This window comes from Gossypium arboreum, chromosome 6, assembly GCF_025698485.1.
Source record: "Gossypium arboreum isolate Shixiya-1 chromosome 6, ASM2569848v2, whole genome shotgun sequence".
Classification (NCBI taxonomy): Eukaryota; Viridiplantae; Streptophyta; class Magnoliopsida; order Malvales; family Malvaceae; genus Gossypium; species Gossypium arboreum.
This window is the reverse complement of record NC_069075.1, coordinates 8,915,560-8,929,317: the sequence shown is the minus strand read 5'-3', so window position 1 is coordinate 8,929,317 and position 13,758 is coordinate 8,915,560. Positions and strand designations below refer to the sequence as shown.

At 32.2% G+C, this 13,758-nt stretch overlaps 3 protein-coding genes and 1 non-coding gene across 5 annotated transcripts; 1 reads left to right on the top strand and 3 right to left on the bottom strand.

The window, feature by feature from the left end:
• The first annotated feature begins 4,363 nt into the window (after nucleotides 1-4,363).
• Nucleotides 4,364-5,155, top strand: LOC108484588 (em protein H5-like). The gene is made up of 2 exons (XM_017788427.2): nucleotides 4,364-4,620; nucleotides 4,719-5,155. The coding sequence occupies exons 1-2, from the start codon at nucleotides 4,506-4,508 to the stop codon at nucleotides 4,886-4,888; spliced, it is 285 nt and encodes a 94-aa protein (XP_017643916.1). The 5' UTR covers nucleotides 4,364-4,505; the 3' UTR covers nucleotides 4,889-5,155.
• A 156-nt stretch (nucleotides 5,156-5,311) lies between these two features.
• On the bottom strand, nucleotides 5,312-5,384 carry TRNAA-AGC (transfer RNA alanine (anticodon AGC)). The gene has a single exon. It is a non-coding gene; the product is annotated as a tRNA-Ala (tRNA).
• A 443-nt stretch (nucleotides 5,385-5,827) lies between these two features.
• On the bottom strand, nucleotides 5,828-7,295 carry LOC108485062 (probable serine/threonine-protein kinase PBL4). Its single transcript, XM_017788923.2, has 4 exons — nucleotides 7,017-7,295; nucleotides 6,671-6,937; nucleotides 6,446-6,581; nucleotides 5,828-6,297 (listed from the first exon to the last, which is right to left on the bottom strand). The coding sequence occupies exons 1-4, from the start codon at nucleotides 7,293-7,295 to the stop codon at nucleotides 5,828-5,830; spliced, it is 1,152 nt and encodes a 383-aa protein (XP_017644412.2).
• A 1,882-nt stretch (nucleotides 7,296-9,177) lies between these two features.
• LOC108486592 (zinc finger CCCH domain-containing protein 29-like) lies at nucleotides 9,178-12,151 on the bottom strand. Of its 2 annotated transcripts, none has more exons than XM_053029771.1 (2): nucleotides 11,804-12,151; nucleotides 9,178-11,450 (listed from the first exon to the last, which is right to left on the bottom strand). In XM_053029771.1, the coding sequence occupies exon 2, from the start codon at nucleotides 11,431-11,433 to the stop codon at nucleotides 9,460-9,462; it is 1,974 nt and encodes a 657-aa protein (XP_052885731.1). In that variant the 5' UTR covers nucleotides 11,434-11,450; nucleotides 11,804-12,151; the 3' UTR covers nucleotides 9,178-9,459. The 2 variants fall into 2 exon arrangements, with proteins under 2 accessions (XP_052885731.1, XP_017646211.1); XM_017790722.2 differs by having other exon boundaries at nucleotides 9,178-11,425; nucleotides 11,804-12,150.
• Between the last annotated feature and the right edge of the window lie 1,607 nt (nucleotides 12,152-13,758).

Below are 13,758 nucleotides of genomic sequence, written 5' to 3'. Positions count from 1 at the left end.
CAATAGATTAAATAACCAATCATATCACAATGAAAGTAAAGTTTATTAATCATTTCGTAATCAAACTTCACTCATGTAACAATTTCATCATCTTATTGCATAGCATAGCCTGGTATTAAAGATTCTAACGAACAAAATCAACCCATATAACCCCGACAAATTAGATAAGATGAACAATGAAAAATAGAGGTTGATATTCTAACAAAAAAAAAAAACCCAAAGTTGCATCGAAATATAAACATATGAAAACTAAGTGTCTACCTAAAGTATAATTTGGTGTCCATCTAGTGATCATAAAAAGAGCACTCTTTATTCTCAACATGCTACCCATAATTGTAAGTTCTTATTTTACTTGACATTTCTTGTAAATGAGCATTGGAAAACCATTTAACAATCATGTAAATAGTTGATAATACAATGGCTCCAAAAATCTTGACTTACTAGCTCATCCCAGTCATAATTGATGCTTAATATGATTTTTTTTGTATGGTTAAATATAGGGGTCAGTACTCGATCGAATTGAGTGAAAAGATATTTGAGTTAATCTAGCTAGTTGGTAAGTCTTATTTTATCATCTTAACTTATTTTGAAAAAAATTTCGAATCAAGTTGAGTGAAACAAAATTCGAGTCAAGTCAAGTTGAATTAAGTGTAATTAAAAATTAAACATAGCAAATTAAAATTTTATTACAAAGATAACTAATTTCATATTAAAACACATAAATTTGAAACTACATATATTTGAAAACTTTTTCAAAGCAAAATAATAAAAAATACTTATAAACTTAAATAATTAATTAACTTATTTAGGTCCCAAAAGTATTAAAAATTATTTTGATTTTTATTGTAATTTTTGTTGAGAGATAAATTTGTTCATTTTCAAACTTGACAGAGACCAAAAGAGCATTTACACCAATCTTTTATTTGAATTGCAAAATTTAATTCGATTCGAACTCGAAACTCAAATTATTTATTCGAATTGACTTGAATAACTCGATTCGATTAACTTAAAATTTAAAATTTTTTTCGATTTATCAAGTTTTGTTAACCCCTCCTTATTAACAATGTGATAGACGTTTTGTATTCAAATTTGCATACTAGGGTTGAGGAAGAAAAAAAAAGCAAAGAAATAAAAAATTAATGATGGAATTTGGACGATTTTTGAAATATAAGTTTAAGAATTATGATTATTTGAATAGAATTAAATTTTATTTTTATTTAATTTATAATTAATTATATTTTTATGATAAAAATTATATGTAAAATAGTGAATATAATTTTAAAGTCATATATAAAATTTATTTTTTAAAAAATTTGTAAGAGTTATTAATTATTTTATTTACTTGAAATTTATTTTTTTAAAAATATTTATAAGAGTTATTGATTATTTTTATTTACTTGAAATTTTATTTTTTAAAAATATTTATAACAGATATTTTAAAATTTTATCAAATAATATCTAAAAATCATAAAACAAAACTCATTTTATAAAAATAAATTCAAAACCCCAAAATCTATTATAAAAATAAAAAATAGATAGAAACAAATCAAACCATCAATCTAACCCAACTCACTCATATTATGTACATCCAAGAATGGATCTAGCTAGGCAGGCAAAAGTTTTTGAGCCCCTAAAATGATTTTTTATTTATTTATGTTATTTATAATTTATAAATTTTAAATTAGTAATAGTAAACTATAACTTTGATTTATAAAAATAATAAAATTTAATTTAATCTTTTAAAATTATAAAATTATAGACTATTAAAATGATAAAATTATATTTTTTTAGTCTCGTGAAAAAATACTGGCTTTTTTTATTGGTCGTCTACAATTGGACTCTTTTGGGCTACATTTAGGATTAGCAAAGCCCATCAATATCCACTTGAAACTATAAACCATATTTGGATAGACATTTGTGCGTGACCAAAAATTATGTCAATTATAAGATGATTTATAAATATTTGGTTTCAAAAATTAATTTGAGAAGATATATAATATTTATAATGTTAAAATATTATTACTAAATGAAATTCATATAATAATTAGTTTCTTATCGCTCGCAATGTAGAAGGTTAATATAAATAATATTATATTTAATTTTAAAAATTTATTACAAAATTTATAACTCTTAAATGTATAGTTTATTTTATGATTAGGATAAACTAAAAGAATAGTCACCTAATAATGAGAGTATTTCTATTTTATTTATCCAATTAGAAAAATTTTAATTTAGTCATTAATATTTTTAAACTTTAAATTTTTATCATTTTTCCGCTAAGTCATTAATCGTAAGTCAACCATTATAATTTTTTATTGATATAATAATAATTTTAGTCTTTTAAATTTATACATTTTATGAATTTATTTTTAAATCTAAAAATTCAAAAATATATAAAATATTTTTGAAAAAATTTAAAATCCCATTTTATAAACATGAAATATCTTATCCTTGTAGTTTTCATTTAATATAAAGTAGAAAACTTTGAGCTTGTTTTTTGGATTGGCGTTTCTTTTTCTGAATTTGTTAAACGTGCGATAGTGGAGGAATTGACGGGATTTAGAGCAAGAGTGCACACATGTTCACGGAATGAAAATGAGCTTAACAAATGCTTGGTAGATTGGAAAAGTTCAGGCATTTAAGTTTCTGGTTCTATCTGCGACGTATCCATTAGAGCACAAAGAGAGAGTTTAACCGAAAATGTTAAGTTTTGTATTCTACGCATCCTCCTTTGGGCAATTGATCTGGACTGTTGTCAATAATTAAATGTGTTATTTTTATGTTGGGATTTTGTCTTTATTTTTCGTGAAAAGTCATGTACGATTTATAAAAGAGTCGTTTTTATTGATGAAGATCAATACCCATAGGACTCAGGATAAATATTAGTATTAGATATGTGAATAATTGTAAAGATATCTACGTACATTATAACTTGAATAATCTATCCTGACATTTAAGGTGCTTAATTATATGAATTGAAAATAATTATATAAATTAAAAATTACATATTCATTTACTAAAATTTTAAATATAATAATAAAATTTGTCAAAATATAATTTTAAGCATTATATCGATTTAAATAACTAAAAATATTATTTTGACAAATTATTACGTAGACTGGAAATGGCAATACTAAACTAAGGCTTAGTTTGGATGGGCGGTGTGTTTACCTCCGGTGAGATTAAAAATAGCGGTGGCGGTGAGATTAGATACTGTAGCAGTGAGATTAGAAACAATGGTGGAGTTTGTGTTTGGATTCAAACATAGCTGTAGCGGTGAGGTGAGAATAAAAAATGACTATTAAGGACATCAGATTAGAATTGATATATAATAGAAATTTTTAAATTATTTTACTTTTTAAAATTATTAAAATATGTGAATTTATAAATTCATTTAATAAAATATTAAAAATATATCTTCCAATATTTTATTATAAATATTTAAGGAATTATATAATCAATTTAAATTATTTATTAGATAAAATGATAATTATTTTTAAATCAAAATAATTAAAAATATGTGAATTTATAAATTCATTTAATAAATATTAAAATGTATCTTTCGATATTTTACTATATAAAGTAAAAAATTAATATTTTTAAATCAAAATAATTAAAATTTAAAATAAATAATCTAAAAGTAGTTAATTCAATGAATGGCAAATTAAAATTTCTTTTGATAATAATGTATATTAGTTTGTTATAAAATAATGGGGAAAATGTTTATTATTTTAAATTAATAAAATTATCTCACAATGAAAATACAAAATTATTGAAGTAGAAGGTAAAATAAAGAAAGAGACAGAAAAAAAAAAGAGTAAAATGGAGAAAAAATAAGAGTAAGGGTATAAAAGGAAAAATGACCACCAATGAGATGTTGGAACATTTGACTGGAGCATAAAGCTCCAGTGGAGAAATTGGTGTCCAGTGTGTTGAGTGATGCTCTAATCGTTTTGTTCTTTACAATCCAAACGGATTGGTACGGTGCGATTTAGTAAAAAAATACTCCAAACGCACTAAAATGAGATCAAACGGACATCCAAAGTTAGCCTAAAAGATTACTAAACTAAGACACAAATGAATGAACTTTGTAAAAGCTCGACTGTCAAACAAATGTAACGAATAAATAGCATGAAATCATAAAATAGGGATTAAAACATCATGTTCTCATCAATAACTAAACCATAAATTAATATTCCCCATGCATGAAATAACGATACTCGTGTCATTCTATTCTCGGACGGTGACCTACGCGTACATAACTTGTTCTCTAGCTCCGCCAGATAACCCACCGCGTGTCATTCTCGAAGGTCACCTGTCAACCGTCACTGATTAACCCCCACCTTTTTATATTTCCCGTCGTGATTCGAGCTGAGCCCAAACAAACCACTATATATATGCTTATTAAGAAACTGGAACTCCCAGGATACTCTGGTTAAGAGCTTTACAGTTTAACTTCTTCAGTCAACGTCAGCAGTTTAAACCAAGAAAAAGAAGAAGAAACCATGGCTTCCCAACAGGAAAGAGATGAGCTTGATCGTAGGGCAAGGGAAGGAGAGACCGTCGTCCCTGGTGGAACCGGTGGCAAAAGCGTTGAAGCTCAAGAAAACCTTGCTGGAGGTAATATAATTAACAATGATTCTTTATTATTATTATTATCATTTTTATGAATAACTGTTTGCCTATTAATGGCTTTTCATTTGGTGGTGGCGGCAAAGGGAGGAGCCGGGGAGGGCAGGCGAGGAGGGACCAGATAGGAAGGGAAGGGTATCAAGAAATGGGTCGTAAAGGTGGGCTGAGCACCGTCGAGAAGTCGGGCGGAGAACGTGCGGCAGAAGAGGGGATTCCAATCAATGAGGACAAGTTCGCGACGAAGCAGAGGGGCTAAATAAGTAAAAAAGAAGGAAGAAATAAAAATCCAACGTTGTGGGAGGAAAGCAGCGGATGTTTATGGGTAGCTAAAACTAAATTTTAAGGAGGTATTCGAGTCATGTCACGTGTGTCATCAGTCATGTAGTCGTTAGTAGTAAGTAGCATGTAAAATGGATGTGTTTCAGTGTTTTTCTTTAAAGTAGCTAGGTGGAAAATGGAGATGTTTGATGTCAGTTTATGCTTCTCTGCAGTTAAAAGCTAACAATGGAGATGTTTGATATAAGTAATTATGACTTCCATAATTCATTTATGTTGTTTTAACGTATTTATCTCTGACAGATTTGGCAAAGATTTTAGTTGAGAATCAGAAAGCTTAAAAAAGTCGAAGCTATATATGATCTTTTCCACTTAAAAGAAGTTGTCGAGAAAAAAGTAAAAATGGAGATGCGGGGTATCGATCCCCGTACCTCTCGCATGCTAAGCGAGCGCTCTACCATCTGAGCTACATCCCCATTTTGGGGGTGCCTTGTTTTAGAATCCTAGTGGGTGATACTAGATGAATATATTTTAACTAAGAGAAGGTTGGCAAATCCATCTTAAATGAAAAAACCTATTTAGACTGGTTTCTACCGAATTGTAATCGCTTGTTGGGAAAGGAACCATCAACGGAAGGGCTAGACTAGAATGATCTTATCAATTTCGACCTTTTTAACAAGTTTCCATTTTTTTAGTATATGCATTACAATGTAAATGCAGACTAGTAGTAGTAAAACTAAAAATCATTTCCATTCCATAAAAGCAATTCTGCAAGATATGATGTTATATACAAAATCTAAAGAATCATTTTTCTATACGATCTTTTTTTTTTTTTTTATACCTCCTGTTTCTTTGTTTTTGGAACTGCGAGACATGGTGACAAAAATGGAGAGAATTCACATGGTGGGTGGGTCTCAAATCAGATGACGTGACAGCAGCAGCCCATTGTTGGAGGAGAAAGTGCTTCGCGAGATGAAACTATGTTTGAGGGAGGACACTGAAGCTGAGGTAGGGTCCTAAAGGAAAGCTCATGTGTAGTGCTTGATGATGCAACAGGAGCACTGCTTGATGACGCAATGGCAGGGACAAGAGAAGGGCAAAGCTGTTCCAGTGCCGATAAAACCTTGCGCATTCGCGGTCGTTGGGCCCTTTCACCTACGCACTCCGATGCAATGAGCACAACTTCATAAGCTTCCTCGTGGGAGTACTCCCTTAACTTGGTATCCATGATTTTGTCCAACAGGTGTCTACTGCCAATATTCGGTTGTGCCCACTCCACTATGTTGTCCTCTATACCAGATTCTGTTTGTTGGACAGCACGGCGGCCGGAAACCAGTTCGAGTAATAGGACTCCAAAGCTATAGACATCTATTGCTGAAGTTAGCTGATCTGCACAACATTGCAAGAGAGCTAATTCATTCATTCAATACTTGTCACTTGGTTACGAAGGAAGCAATGTGCTATTATCAATTCCATAAGAACCAAAATCAGAGCTTGTGGTAAACAAAGATTGGATAAAAGAGGCAAACAAATTAACCTGTAGCAAGATATTCAGGGGCAAGATATCCTTCAATACCGGAAGCTCGGGTTCGAAAAATTGGATCAGTGAGAGATGGATCAACGCCAGGAATGATTTTTGCGTAGCCGAAATCCGAAAGTTTTGCATTGAAGGCCTGCAACAATATGTGTCAGTGACTGATACAACTGCTAATGCCATGATCAACCATGAATGTTGCTATCATGTTACCATTAGCATACATACCGAATCTAGTAGGACATTCGCTGCCTTTAAATCTCGGAATATAATTCGTTGACCATGTAAGAAAGAAAGGCCTCTAGCAACATCCATGGCAATTCTGACCCTTGTTTCCCACGACAATGGTAAACGCTCAGGTATGAAAAGATGATCCTCCAAGCTTCCGTTAGGTAGATACTCACAGACCAAAAGCCTATGTTCCTCTTCCAAGCAATAACCAATAAGCTTGACCAGATTCGAATGAACATGGCGACCGAGGTCATTAACTACGCTCTACAGTCGATGCAAATCGATACATGAGGCAAAGAATAAATTTTCAAACAAAGTTACCATGATGAAGGAAGTAACCTACCAGCAACTCATCATGAGTCAGATTGCTGCCGGTTCTAAGCCGCTTCACAGCAACGGGTGTTCCAGTTGCAAGGCTTGCAGCTCTACAGGTCCGCTCATCAATGTACCCCATGAAAACATGACTGGACCCGCCGTCCCCAAGGCGATTCGCCAAAGCGAAGTTTCTAGTAGCCTTGTCTAGCTCAGCATATGTGAAAACTTTCAGATTGACGGTTGGAAAATCACTTTCAGATGTTATTTCACTCAGGAGACCGGTTGTAAGTCCTGAAGAGAGAACCATTTCTACGAGTTAATATAAGATTTAAGGCCATATGTAACTAAGTTATTCACATCAAAACCAAAGCCGTACACGCCGAATGAATAGATGTGAAACAAGTGGCTATTTAGCAAGACAAGCAGATTACTATATGATTGCTCAAATGTTTAAAAGAGTACTTCATGTCATTAGAAGTATCAAATTACATACATGCCTTTTGAGTCAATTTCAAGTGATAAACAAATACAGAACAAGCCAAAATGCCTTCTTTTCAAGGAAACATATAGTATAAGTGATTAACAAAAGGCTCGACATGTCTACCTGAAATCAAGTAATCCACAAAGATTAAGAACTATTGCATGAAATGAAAGAACCCAATCAAAACAATAGCTTAAGTTAATGGAATGGAAGGTAACAAGTGAAAAGAAAGATGGCATGAAATGGAAAAAACCCCATCAAAACAACACCTAAAGTTAAAAGAAACCTTCCAAGATAACAAGAAAAAGAGAAGACAATGTCATGGAATGAGAACCCCCCCCCCCCAACAACACACACACAAAGATAAAGAACTGTTGCATGGAATGAAAGAACCCCATCAAAACATAACAATAGCTTAAGTTAATGGAAAACCTTTCAGGATAACACGTGAAAAGAAAGATGGCATGAAATGGAAAGAACCCCATCAAAACAATACCTAAAGTTAATGGAAACCTTTCAAGATAACAAGAAAAAGAGAAGACAATGGCATGGAATGAGAAAACCCCCCATTAAAACATTATCTGAAGTAAAAGAAACCTTCCAAGGAAACAAGAAAGGAACAAAAAGAAACCATTGCATGAAATGAAAAATATCCAACTGAAAACATTGCCTGAATTAAATGAAACCTTCCAAGAAAGCAAGAAAGGAACAAAAAGAACGAAAGAAACGCCATTAATACATTACCTGAAGTGTCAGGGTTATTTTGCGCAGTAGGCCAGAAGTATTGCAAGCAATTGCCCATTGTCACTTCACTCAGTATCTACCTTTTCCTATCCTTTGGAAACCAAAAACGAAGAAACAAAGGGAATAAACTGTATGTATTTTGCGTAGAAACGAAAAGAAGAAGCTGAATGAACAATGTTAACGTGAACAAGTGCCTGGTAGAGAGGTCTCTGCTTCTTCTTCTTGTTCTTTAGCATGAAATCAGAGAAAAAAGGAGGCTTCTTTTTTATAGAGGGTTATATTTTTTGTTAAGACTTTTTCAACCCTGTTATGGCTGGGTTGTATTGGATATATTGCGGCTACAAGAAGGGGTAATTCTGAGGAATCAGTCAGCTTTCATTTGCTGCCTGCTAAGCCAGAATTTTCTTTTTTCAAGAATTAATTTGTAAATTTTTTTTTATAATTTTGAAGAATCAAACTATAATTCTATTATTTTTGTGTCGCATTTGCATAATATTAATGAATGTTTTTTTTAACAATTGATATAATATCTTGTGATTTTAAATTAATTTAAAAAAATTGATAACAACGAAACAGCTAAGCTAAACAGCGATAACAAGAACTAAATTAATTAGTCAAAATAATCTTAGTAGGATGAAGATCATCCTTGAGAAGCTCCCTTATAAATAATTTTTAATTTTTTCTAAACTAGTTTTATTTTTATTATCACATTAATAAATATGCTATAATTATTAAACTAAGTTGCTCAACCTAATAAATAATTTAAAAATCTGTGTATATAAACCTATTTTTAAGTATGTAATTGATATATATTTGAGAGTAAAAATTATAGTATAAATATATGAAAAATATTGAAATATACCAACATAGATAAGCATGTAGAATAAGAATAATGCAATATATACCAATATTAAATAAGAGATATAATTGTACCATATAGATATGCATCCAACACAAGTGTATCTTCAGATAAAAGAAAATTCACATCAATAAAAAATTACAACGAGATCGTTGATTAAGTTCACAATGGCTTCGATCACAGAAATTTGAGTAATGCCATAACCTTCAACTTGGCTGAAACATTGAAGAACAATCCCCCAAAGAGGAAGAAAATAAAAAAGAATCAAGAATATGAAATAATCAAATCAATTTTCTTTGTTGTTTTGATCCATCTTTCACCTAATAATTCAATAATATATTGAAATAAGTTAAGACTAAAGCAAATGAGCAAATGAATCCTTTTTTTTTATGCCACCATCTGCTCTTGTTGTTCTATGTACATTTGCTCCACCCACGATGGCAAAGTTGCGGTTCCCATCGGAGTAACATCTTTCACGAGGGAATGAACCCAGGACACATCTGGCTCTTCCATTTTAGATGCCATCATGTCTGTTGCTCTCACAGCAGGGTGGTTGTTTCTAAACCGGAACGAAGCGGATTTCCTAAGCTTGTTTAGCTCATCTCCTTGAATACCCCAATCCAGTTTCCCATTAGGGGAGCTCCAATCCAAATTGTTTGAAGACATTGTGCTTGTCGGATTAGCAGGTGCAGCAAGTCCGGCAGGGTTGGTCACTGCTCCACGGTCTATGAAACTCTGGCTCCGTTTTGCAAATGCTGAAGACCGGGAATTCATTACTGCTGCAGCCACTGCAGCCGATGAGTCATAACCGAATGCCGAGGGCTTCCTCACAGGGGATGATGTAAGGTTTGTTGGGTAGCTTGAACGTAGTTGGTTCGAGTTCTGGCGTATTCTAAGTCCAGTTGGAGATTGCAACTGGGCTTGTATTCCGGATTTTATGGACAGTCCCTTCAATGGAGGCAGCAGGGAAGGATCGAGAGATCCAAATGCATCATCGAGATTAGTAGGCTTCAAATCCCCGAGACGACCATATTCCTTACTCCAGCAAGATGGGGAGGAGAGACTCGATATCTCATCCATCAACTGTTGTTGCTGCAATTGATTTTCAAGCTCGAGTAACTCCATTTCCAAATCAAAATCTCGGGCACTAAAAGTAGTCTTCAAGCGCCTACCAGTTAGCTGCAATGCGGGTGGGGTGAGGTTAAAGTTGTTCTGCCACAAGCCTCCAGACTTTGGTGATGAAGAGGTTGCCAGAGGAGACATGGGCGGCGTTGAAGTTGTCGGCATCGGCAAAGATGAAGAACCAAGTGCTAGAGGACTCAAAGTTGTCATGTCTACTGCATTCATTGCAGCAGACCTCGGAGAAGGCATTGCTGATCCAGTGGAAGCATACACGGGACGTAATTCTTCAGGTTTGTGAGCAAAGAAACAAACTTTACGAGCACAACCGGTCTCATCTTTGCAAAGCCGAGTCCGGTACTGAGCAGGATGAAGCCAGGATTCGAACACACCATGAGCATATTCACAAGCATCACCCTTAGGACATGCCCCCCTTCGGAACTCAGGGCATGGCACACAACTATAAGGGTACTTCCTTGGGTCCCTTCTCCTCGCATTCTCACCAGGATGAACAAAAGGGCACTCAGTCCAATCATGGGAGTATGCCCTCGAGCAAGGCTTCACCTTAAATGTATACATCCGGAAGTCATCGGTCCCATATATCCCGTTGTTGATATCAGGCAGTGATACATCCATAGGATATTCTCTCTTCTCAGACCCCTCTTTTAGCAACTGAGGCATCGTTGTCTTATCGGATTCTTCTTCCCCCTTAAGAACATCATCGCCATTCAGTAATAACTCAATCACCTTTCTTCTGTAATTGCTTGAAGATTTTAAACCCGGTACAATCAGATCAACAGGTTTGTTCCCATTAGCATCTACACAATTCGCATCGGCAGATGTATCAAGCAACAGCTTGACAATCTCAACCGAAGAATCTGCACCACCAGCAACAGCGCAATGAAGGGCAGTAACCCCATCACTGCCACAAGCTCTATTCACATCAATCTTGCCACTTCCAATGATGTATTTCAAAATTTCGATGCTACCAAACATGGCCGCGATCATCAGAGGCGTCCGCTCTTCAAATCCCATCTTTCTCAACCCTATTCTCCGACCATACCAGAAGCTCGCTTCCCCGAAATCCAAACCTTTCTCTTCTACTTCACTTTTGAAGGCTACTAGATCATCAGATGCAGCCAATTCGAGCAAAATTGATTGAGAACCGGCTTTCGGCTCCTGTAATTCACCTTCCATGATGAAACTTGAGGGCTTATGTTCACTCTTTGAACCACTGCACATCCCAAAACACGGCCAGGCTAATTATTACATCAACAAGAACTCAGTTTCTCACTAAATAGCAATAATCAAACAAGAGCAAGATAGTTCTGCTACATCACAACACATACAATTTTTTTTCGATTTTTTTTGGAAAAAAAAAGGTAAATTAAAGAAACCCCAAATCTAGAATTATCAGTTCCATACACTACAAATCAAATAATACAAAAATTCAAACATAAAAGAAAGAAAACAGCTATGTTCTAAATCAAAAGACTTGGTCTATTCTAAGACTTCAGCATCTCAGAACCAAAACTCACAACTTTTGACCAAAAATCCAAAAACCCAACAAACAAGAACTCATAAATTCAAACCAAAGTTCAAGTATTTTTACCTATAAGCAGTCTCAGTTGAAGAAGAAGAAAAAAAAAAGGTATTAGTTGAAAGTAGGTGAGGAGAAGAGTGAGTTTGGTTTAGAAGAAAATTTGAGGAGAAAAAAGAGCAGGTTGGGGGGGCTTTTAAGGTTTGGGAAATGGTGTTTGTTTAGTAGGAAAATGGTAGGAAAGTGCGGCTTTCCTTCCCCTCACTTTCTATATTATGGGTCAAAGTCTAAACTTCAAAGGGCAGGCTTTAACTTATTCTTCTTCATCTCGATTCTTCCATGGCTATCATTATCATTGAGACATACAGGGGAAAGGTCCCCCTCTTCATTACTTAAAATTAAAGATGAAATGCAAATGCAAAACCAAATGAAAACATTATCTAGTTGGATGTTTTTAAACTCCAAAGCTGATTGGCCTTAGGTCTTAATGCGTACGTTAAAGATTCGCCCTCAGCTCACGCGCTTTGGAATTTTGTATACAATTTAATTTTATTAATTACTTTTTAATTATTTTGGATTTAGAGTTTATAGTATAGGTTAACTTGTAAATTTGATTATGGGTAGAGTCGAAATGAGTCTGAGTAAAATATAAGTTCGAAAAATAAGTTTGAATAAAAAATAAGTTTTATTTTCTAAACGGATTGGATCTTGAGTAAATTTTTTTATATTCGGATCCAACCTGAATTTATAAAAAAAAAATTGTTATTGTTTTTACTGTTTTGTCAGTATTTTTATTATTTTACTATCATCTCGCTATTATATTACTATTATTTTGTTATTATTATTTATATATTATATAACTCTTATTTTATTATTAATTTTGCTATTTTTTAAAGATATTTGTTTGCTAAGTTGTATCTATATTAGTGTTATTTTAATGTTTTAGTGTATTGATGCATTATATTTTTAAAATTTATTTTATATAAAAATTTTAATTCAAGCAGTCACACTCAAGTTTTAACATTTTTATCTAGGTCGATTTAGACAAAACTTTAGGTCCATATTTTAGGTAAAACCAGACTCAAGCCTATAAAATGAGCCTAAATTTTTACTTAATTCAGCCTAACCATGATCAGCTTTATTTATATATTATAAATTTCATTATTTTATTTTATCATATATATTTAATAAAACAAAGTAAATGCACAAACATTTACCCTTAAAAGGAAAATGGATTATTTCTTTCTGTGTTTTATATGAATTTGTGGAAAATAATTTTATCCATTACAGAAAAACCACTGAAAAAAAGTACTATATTTAAACATTTATTTTTAATTATAATATATTTAGTATATATTTTAAAAGAATGATACATTTAATTTAAGTAGTCAAAATTCTTTCATGATAAGAAGAAATGATTTTAAAGTATCATTGCATTCGCATTTAAATTTTACAACACATTAATAATAATTTTATTATTTTTAATACACAATATTTTATTAATAATTGAAAAACTTACAGCCAAAGAATGAAGGGCTGACCTTTGAATTCAGATTATTTGTTTGAAACTTTTACAAAACATTTATAATGTTTGTAGTTGTTAAATTTAATTTCTTACTAGAATTATCATGTTTTTAAAAAATAATTTTTAGTTTATTATGATTACTTTTTACTCAAATTATTAGTCAAATATCAAATGAGTTAATACATAAATCAACTCGTGGATTGTACATCATAAAAATCTAGTATATTTAATACAATAAGTTACATACATTCAAATTGTGACAAGTGGCATAATTATAATTTTTATTTCTTTTTTAATTTTTAATTATCCATTTTTAATTAAAATATTATTATAAATATATCATCATTTTTAAATAAAAATAATTTCAATTTCAAATTGTAATTAATTTTATTTTTATTAAATTAAATTATCAACTAATTTAATTGGTTGTATAATTTCATTAAAATTATTATTGTTTACATTAAATTTTTTAATATTTTTTTATTCTACAAGCAATCTTGAA

Excerpts from the sequence above, each read along its gene's own strand:
- LOC108484588 (XM_017788427.2), top strand. The coding sequence starts at position 4,506 with ATGGCTTCCCAACAGGAAAGAGATGAGCTTGATCGTAGGGCAAGGGAA. Across the intron at positions 4,621-4,718 it reads TCAAGAAAACCTTGCTGGAG|GGAGGAGCCGGGGAGGGCAG; the intron begins GTAATATAATTA and ends GTGGCGGCAAAG.
- LOC108485062 (XM_017788923.2), bottom strand. The coding sequence starts at position 7,295 with ATGGTTCTCTCTTCAGGACTTACAACCGGTCTCCTGAGTGAAATAACA. Across the intron at positions 6,938-7,016 it reads TGACTCATGATGAGTTGCTG|AGCGTAGTTAATGACCTCGG; the intron begins GTAGGTTACTTC and ends CATCGACTGTAG. Across the intron at positions 6,582-6,670 it reads CGAATGTCCTACTAGATTCG|GCCTTCAATGCAAAACTTTC; the intron begins GTATGTATGCTA and ends ATATTGTTGCAG.
- LOC108486592 (XM_053029771.1), bottom strand. The coding sequence starts at position 11,433 with ATGTGCAGTGGTTCAAAGAGTGAACATAAGCCCTCAAGTTTCATCATG.